Below are 8765 nucleotides of genomic sequence, written 5' to 3'. Positions count from 1 at the left end.
AAAGGAATCCTGTGCTTAATGCCAATGGTTGCCAAGGTGACAGTGATGCCACCATCTGTCACACAGCCTATTCGGTGCAGCCCGGCACCATTTCTCTTTAATGAAGGAGTGATGTGTATTTATTAATTATGCAATGACAAAAAAAAAAAAAAAAAAACAGAATTGCAAATCATACCTACAGCATACTGACATGAAAAACTGCTGTTTTGTATTTTTACACTTTTTGACTAGTAAATTTCAAATATATATATATATATATATATATATATATATATATATATATATATATATATATATATATATATATATATATATATATATAAATTATATTTTGCTTACAAAAAGCCTTTTTAGCCTGATAGTTTAGGGGTTAAACGTTGTGTTTCTGTCTTATCCATCGTAAGAGGAATTTAATGAGGCATAAAATGATCTAATACAATAAATTTATTTAAAACCTCAAACATGTCTTAAAAAATACAGTTTAAGAGCTTTATTTATTCAGCTGTAAATAAAACACCACTAAGAACGCAGCTCTTAAATAGAGCGCACGGATGATGGTGTAAAGAGCGCTGTCGCCCCCTGTCTGCTGGGAGCCTGAGGCTTCATGAGAACAAGGTAAAAAGTTTCTTTCTCTGTATATTTTTCTCAACGAGGGACAAAAATCGCGTTTAAAAAATGTAAATTATGAAAAACGACAAAATGTATGGAGAAACGAAATTAATCAATATTATGATGGCTCTTATAAAATAACAACAATAGTATAATAAAAATAACAATACCTGAAATGATTACAATACATAAAATAAAAATATAATAAATTACGAAAAAGGCAAACATTTTTTGTTCCTAATTCCAAGAAAAATACATGAAAAGGAAAGCTATCAAAAAATGCTGGCTCTTAGTAATGACAAAATAAATAAATAAAAGTCTAAATATAAAAACATGTCAAATATAGACTATTAATAATTATAAAACGTATGGGGGGAAATGCACACACTTCTAACCCTAAATAGAACACATTTATCATTAGTTTAATTAACATAAAATGTTAATAATATTGAATTAACTTCCAATCTGATGCAATTACAGCTTCAGTTGAATGATTAGATCTGTCCATATATTAATGCCCTTTACATTAAAGTCCCCACCTTCCAGTTTGAGCGCTTTAAGCTCAGTCTCAGTGTCCTCTTTTAATGGTGGTCCTGAATTTAATAAATCTTTGAATCGATCAGCCAGTACATTAAACGTCACTGACGCGTCTGACGTCGGCGCCCAAACGCTCTCCAAGACGACATACTCCAAACAGGACGCCCAGTGTTTCAAAACACCCCAATATGCCTGTTTAAACTCTGGAGACTGTCGGGAGAGGACAGTACAAACCCCGGGGGACAGCGTTTGGCACAGTTTACTCAAACATCCATCGTGATCTTGAAGCCAGGCGAGGATAAAGTTATGAGTGACGGCGTTCGGTTCGTCATTACTGGAGAGGAGCGCGGCTGCTATGATGTCATAAAGGCTTTCGATTTTTCCCGCGCTGTCACGAAGGATGGAATTCAGCACTGTTCTCGCATACTCGTCATTGTCAGAACGAGTTAATAAAGAGTTTAAGAGTTTCCCGAGCAGTTTTCCCCTCACTTCTGCTTCAGCCTGTATCCCAGCATGTGTATTCCTGTCAAACGTGCAGCATAGCAGATTAAACGCAGATCTGCATGTGATGAAGCTGCTTTGATCAATCTGGAATTCAGTTTTGGGATCTGGACAAAGCATTTGTATAACGGAGTTCGGCGCGTAAGGGTTTCTGAGTAAATGAACGAGCAGTTTGTGCTGACACTGAGCCAGGTCAGAGAACATGACTGGGGAGTACGAGGGGAGAGTGTCCTGCAGGCGCTGGTTGGTGTCATTCAGACCGGACTCCAGTGCGGATCGAACCATAGGGTTTGACTGAAAGCGGGAGTGGAGCTGCTCGCAGTACTCAGCCCACTGAAACGCCCGCTGTACGGTGTGATGGTCCCATTCACGCGCGCGGTCTGTCTGAGACACGGCCAGTAACTCCAGTATGTTCTTCAGGTGCCTCAGCAAAGCCTCCATGAAACTCCCTTCACTGTTCTTCTGGCATTTACTGCACATAAACAAGTCAACACGCGCACGGAATGAACTTCTAATTCAGCCAGCGTGCTTCCTTCTCGATTCCCTACTGGTGGAGGACGCACACGACGTCACTTTTTTTTTCGCGGTACTTGAACTTCCGTGATATTTTTTCAAAATAAAAGTTGCAAATTTGATGTTAAAGGATTAGTTCACTTTCAAATTAAATTTTCCTGATAATGTACCCACCCCCGTGTCATCCAAGATGTTCATGTCTTTCTTCCTTCAGTTGAAAATATTTTTTTTTTTTCAAAAAGGTTTTTGATGAAAACATTCCAGGATTTTTCTCCTTACAGTGGACTTCACTGGAGCCCAAATGGTTGAAGGTCAAAATTACAGTTTCAGTTCAGCTTCAAATCATTCTACATGATCCCAGATGAGAAATAAGGGTCTTATCTAGAGAAACCATCGCTCATTTTCTAAAATAAAAATAAAAATTTTATACGTTTTAACCATAAATGGTTAAATAAAATAACCATAACCATAGCTCTCTGCTTCTTCTCTATTAGAATTACTGGAGTGTAGACACTGCTAAGTGTATTACTGCCCTCCACAGGTTAAAGTTTAAACTAATTGTTATAAACTTGCACAAGCATATTGTAAATTACAATTTAGTTCAAAATTTGACCTGTGGAGGGCAGTAATACACTTAGCAGTATATACACTGCAGGAATTCTAATAGAGAAGAAGAAGAGAGCTAGTTCAAGATGAGCATTTGTGGTTAAAACATATATAATTTTTTAGAAAATGACAGATCGTTTCGCTAAATAAAACCCTTATTCCTTGTCTGGTAACGTTTGAAGCCCTTTGAAGCTGCACTGTAACTGTAATTTTGACCTTTACCCGTTTGGGCTCCACTGAAGTCCACTAACGTTATATGTAGAAAAATCCTGGAATGTTTTCATCGAAAACCTTAATTTCTTTTCAACTGAAGAAAGAAAGACATGAACATCTTGGATGACATAGGGGTGAGTAAATTATCAGGAAATTTTAATTTGAAAGGGAACTAATCCTTTAACTCAATCATTCAAACAACTTAAGTTTAGTTTGAAATTATATGTAATATATATATATATATATTTTTTTTTTTTTTTTTTTTTGACGCAAAACGATCTATAGCAGAAAATTGTTCCAACGCATGTTGAAACGTAGATATATTTATAAAAAAATGGTAGCCTATTTTATTTTAAATGTTGCATTGTTTTGTATATTATAAATAGGCCTATATATTATTTGTTTTTTGAGTTTTGTGTTGTATTTCTCCGGTTAGTTAACTTTTTTCTCTTCTGTGGCTCGTTTTATGCTCTCTCGTGTAGCTCCGTGATTCACAGTGGCGCTGATAAAGAAAGACGCGTTGCGTCGCGTCTCTCAGGGAGGCGGTGAGATGAGCGCACTTTGAACTGAGACCCGCAATGACTGTCGGCTCTTTGAGGCTCCGTGTCATGGTAAACAGTCTGAGGACCCTGTGCTTGAGAAAAGCATGAATTCATTGGAAGCGAGAGTCGACTGTTGAAGAACCGACTGCAGGCAGTGCATTCTGGAGGGTGAGTGGATGTTTTTCGAGAAAGAGAAATGTTTCTTTTAGAGGATATATATATATATACATAGATAGATAGATAGATAGATAGATAGATAGATAGATAGATAGATAGATAGATAGATAGATAGATAGATAGAATTACATATTGTACTGTAAAAAAATATTCTTAACAAATAAAACGTAAACAAAAACAAAGTTCCTTCAGCATGTTTTTTGGAGGAATGCATCTAGACTTCAGATGTCTACACATTGTACTCTGTTTTTGTGGTTACTCTTTAAGTGTTAAAAATAGCTCATGAAAGCACCAGCAGCTTTGAAATATTACTACAGTCATAAAATGTCAAGCATGCCCACTTGAAAACAGAAAATAACAGTTTTTCTCCTCAGTTTTTTTTTGCTATTAGACTGCAGAAGGTATTTGAGTTTTTCTCTCATAAATGAGCAGCCTCAGTTAAATGGGTTATTGTGCATTTAAAACTAACAGTTAAAGTGTGTAAAAGCATGTAAATATAATTAAAGCCAGTCTGATACATCAAGCATTAAGTAATGGGACTGTGCAGACAACTAGAATGAATAACCAAACTGGGAAATGAAATAGACTTTAAACTTAACTTGCATGCAAAAGGCAAAAATTTAGGTTGAATTTAGAAAATGTGATAATATGATCACTGCATGGAGACATAAAAAGCTCTGTGTATTTGTAAGTGTGTGTGATTTACCCTTCACAGTCCTTTAAGGACAGAGTACAATGTGTGTTTTGTGCTTGATGAACATGACACAGCACTGAAGCTCAAATAACTGCAATAGAATCAGATATGCCAGCTGGAGTATTATCACTTATATTTCTTCATTAGTCAAGGTCAGCGTATGGTTTACGGATGGAAATTCACCCAATCTATGGGAGACACATATTGCCTTTATATCACTCCACTGTTGCATCTTCAATTTAAACTCATCTGTTTGCTAGAAAAATGTTGACTGAAAGAACATTATGTTGTTCAATATAATAGTCCCAGCTAAAGGTTTGTCTGTCACACTGTATACACTGACCTTTGGTTTCAACCATATGTGCCCAATATGTATGTTTATATGTGTGGCGATGAACGTACTGTAAATGTCGTCTCCATCTGTGAACTGTGCGGGCTTATGTTTGCCGAGCATCTGTTTCAAGGTGGTGATCATGCAGTTGTGTGAATATCTAATGTCAGCAAATTAAGAGTCACTTTTCTGAAGATCTGTGTGGTACTTGTTCATACAAAACCTGACGCTATAATGCTGTTTAATGGTCAGTGGCAAATAAGAGAGATTGTTAAAAAGAAAAGGAAAAATCTCTCATATGTCTAATTATATTTTTTAAGGTAAAAGTGTCAGTTACTTATTAATTAATAAATATTACGTTTTTAAGGTGTCACACCACGACATTTCAACTTAAACTAACCATGCCTTATCATTATATATATGGTGTTTCAGTGGCTATAGATTCACGAGCATGCAGAGCTCACACTGAACAAACTCTGGCTTAATTTAAACACATCTTTGCCATTGTGTTCACATGCTCAACAAACATGTCTGTGATTGGCTACAGTGCTCAACGCTGAAAAAACACATTGTAAACAGAAACCTTTGACACACTCTCTCTCTCTCTCTCTCTCTCTCTCTCTCTCTCTCTCTCTCTCTCTCTCTCTCTCTCTCTCTATATATATATATATATATATATACTGTGTGTGTGTGGTTGCTAAACTGTGTTCTGAGTGATTTTCATATGTTCTAATCTGGGAGGTTGCTTACCGATTATGTCAAAATACCTAAGCCTGAGTGAACATTTACATAACAATGTACTACAAACCTTATTTTTATACTGCACTTTAATATTCTTTCTAGACTAAACACATAATATGCATGTGCGTGCTGTCACCGTTTTCACACATTTGTGTTTTTGCAGTTTACACGGAGATGACAACGGTGTCGTTTTTAAACGTTTGTTTTCAGGCCACCAAACGTTGTTGTTGTGTAAATGGATGGTATGATGCATAAAAAGTTTTCCATTTTTAGTTGAAAACAGTGTCATGTAAACAGCCCCTAAGAAATTGGGTCTCTATTTATCACTTGGCTTCCTCCTTTAGTTTAAAAGTGATGATACACAGGGGCAACTTTTTAAGCAATGTTGCTGGGCAATGTTGCCATCAACGGGCAACCTGGTGAGACACGGGGCAACTAATTAGGGCAACTAATCAGAGAGGAGCAGATCTATTGCCAACACAATAAATACTTTATTATAAACACTTGTTACATTTACATTTAGCAGACGCTTTTCTCCAAAGCAACTTACAAATGAGAATAGTAGAGGCAATCAAATCAACATGAGTACAACAGTATGTAAGTGATATGTCAAGTCACAGTTTAATCAGCAAAGTGCTCGTAGCAAGGGTTTTTTTTTTTTAAATACACAAATAGATGGAAAAAGAGTAGAAATCGAAGAAAAGAAAGATAAATAAAAAGTAAGTGCTACTATTACTGGGTCAAGTGTTGACGAAAAAGATATGTCTTTAGCAGTTTTTTGAAAATGCTCGGATAGAGCGTGGCAGGTCATTCCACCAGCCAGGAACAGACCCAGATAAGGTCCGTGAGAGTGATTTTGTGCCCCTTTAGGATGGCACCACAAGGCGCCGTTTACTTGTAAGCTTCTGGAGAGCGCATAAGTCTGAAGTAGTGAGTTTAGGTACAATGGTGCAGAGCCAGTGGTTGTTCTGTAGGCAAACATCAGAGCCTTGAATTGGATGTGAGCAGCTATTGGCAGCCAATGCAAACTGATGAAGAGAGGTGTGACATGCGCTCTCTTCAGTTCGTTAAAGACCAGTCTTGCTGCAGCATTCTGGATCAGTTGTAGAGGCTTGACAGTGCATGCTGGAAGGCCAGCCAAGAGAGCATTACAATAGTCCAGTCTGGATAGAACAAGAGCTTGGACAAGAATTTGTGTGGAATGCACCGATAGGAAGGATCTAATCTTCCTAATGTTGTACAAGGCAAATCTGCAGGGCCGGGCCGTTGTAGCGATATGATCTGTGAAGCTTAAATAATCATCCATCACCACTCCAAGGTTCCTGGCTGTCCTGGAAGGAGTAATGGTTGACGACCCAAGTTGAATTGAAAGGTGATGAAGTGTTGCTGTAGTGTTGGGTTGGCACTGACCACAAGCAGTTCCGTTTTTGCAAGGTTGAATTGAAGGTGGTGGTCCTTCATCCAGACAGAAATGGCTGTCAGACTGGCTGGCAGACAGGCTGCAATGTGGCCAGCAACCATCGGATCATCTGGTTGGAATGAGAGGTAGAGTTGTGTGTCATCAGCATAACAGTGATAGGAAAAACCATGTTCCTGAATGACAGAACCTAGTGATGACATGTAGATGGAGAAGAGAAATGGTCCAAGCACGGAGCCCTGAGGTACCCCAGTAGTAGAAAGATGATGTGAATTGGACACCTCACCTCTCCAAGATACCCTGAAGGACCTACCTGAGAGGTAAGACTTGAGACCACTGGAGTGCGATTCCTTTAAAATGAGTGTTGACAGGAGGATCTGGTGGTTAACTGTGTCAAAAGCAGCAGACAGATCCAGCAAGATAAGTACTGATTATTTTGAAGTTGCTCGTGCCAGTCTCAGGGCTTCAGTAACTGGCCACTCTTGAAGCCAGACTGGTGGTTGTTAAGGAGGTTGTTCTGTGTGAGATAAGTAGACAGTTGGTTGAACACAACTCTCTCAAATAACTTTGCAATGAAAGGAAGAAGGGATACTGGTCTATAGTTTTCTGAAAGTCCTGGATTCAGAGTTGGATTTTTAAGCAGTGGGGTAATCCTAACCTGTTTAAAAGCTGTGGGAAATGTTCCAGTGTGAAGGGAAGAATTGATAATGTGAGTGAGTGCAGGTACAATTGAGGAGGAGATGGCCTGAAGAAGATGAGTGGGGACAGGGTCTAGTGGACAGGTAGTAGGGTGATTGGAAAGGATGAGTTTGGAAACGTCGGCCTCAGAGAGCATGGAGAAGGAGGGGAGAATTTGTGTGTTTTCCGTTAAGATGTTATTGTCAGTGTGTGGTGTGGAGAATTGGCCGCTGATGTTTGTTATTTTATGTGTGAAAAATGTGGCAAAATCATCAGCTGTGAGAGCTGATGTGGGAGGGAGGGGAGGAGGGCAAAGAAGAGAAGGTTTTGAAAAGTGTGCGGGAATCAGTAGAATTTTATTGTGATAGTATGTGGTTTTAGCATTGGAGACATTTGTAGAGAAAGAAGAAAGGAGTGACTGATATAAACTAAGCTCAGTAGGATCTTTAGATTTGCGCCACTTCCTCTCTGCAGCCCTGAGTCTAGACCGATGCTCACGGAGAGCATCGGATAGCCAGGGGGCAGAAGGGGTGGCACGGGCTGGTCTGGATGAAAGGGGGCAGAAGTCATCTAAGTAAGATGTTAGAGTGGTGCAAAGAGTGTCAGTAGCATTGTTAGTGTCAAGTGATGAGAACTGATTAGGGGGAGGAAGTGTGGATGAGACCAAAGAGGATAGGTGGGATGGTGAGAGTGAGCGTAGGTTTCGCCGAAAAGTAACGTGGTGGAGTGTGTATAGAGTTAGGGGTCAGGTTGAGATTAAAAGTGATGAGGAAATGGTCTGAGGTGTGTAGTGGAGTAACCAGTGTATTGTCGGTTGAGCAACAGTGTGTGTAGATGAGGTCCAATTGGTTACGTGATTTGTGGGTAGCTGAAGTAGACACTCGCTTGAGATCAAATGAGGCAAGCAGAGTGCGGAAGTTAGGCACTTTATTTCAACTTTTCAAATATTGTCTTTGTTTTTATTAAATATAAATGCTTTTCCGATCTGATTTGTGATAGGAAAAGTTTGGCAAAAGGTGGATTCAAACCAGAGTCAATTGCATTTTTTCTGAAATCGCCAAGCTGGTCACGTGATCAGCTGCTAGCAATCTGATTGGAGGATCTCAAAAAATTGCCCACGACCGATCTAAAGTAGCCAAATAAAAATTTGTTGCTAATTCTCAATGGGAAAGTGCCAAGCGACATTGCTCAAAAAGTTGCCCCGTG

General features: G+C 38.9%; 2 protein-coding genes across 2 annotated transcripts in view; one reads left to right on the top strand and one right to left on the bottom strand.

Moving 5' to 3' along the window:
* Positions 1–363: 363 nt before the first annotated feature.
* Positions 364–2181, bottom strand: fancf (FA complementation group F). Its single transcript, XM_067380201.1, has one exon. It carries the CDS (start codon positions 2125–2127, stop codon positions 1084–1086), a length of 1044 nt encoding a protein of 347 aa, XP_067236302.1. The 5' UTR covers positions 2128–2181; the 3' UTR covers positions 364–1083.
* A 1378-nt stretch (positions 2182–3559) lies between these two features.
* Positions 3560–8765, top strand: part of LOC137015216 (growth arrest-specific protein 2) — a 60251-nt gene continuing 55045 nt past the window's right edge. The window contains exon 1 of the mRNA XM_067380016.1: positions 3560–3689. The gene's annotated coding sequence lies outside the window, so the exon portion shown is untranslated. The remainder of the gene's footprint in view (positions 3690–8765) is intronic.

Source organism: Chanodichthys erythropterus, chromosome 24 (genome assembly GCF_024489055.1).
Source record: "Chanodichthys erythropterus isolate Z2021 chromosome 24, ASM2448905v1, whole genome shotgun sequence".
Lineage (NCBI taxonomy): Eukaryota > Metazoa > Chordata > Actinopteri > Cypriniformes > Xenocyprididae > Chanodichthys > Chanodichthys erythropterus.
The sequence above is the reverse complement of the archived record's forward strand: the minus strand, read 5'-3'. Positions and strand labels throughout refer to the sequence as shown.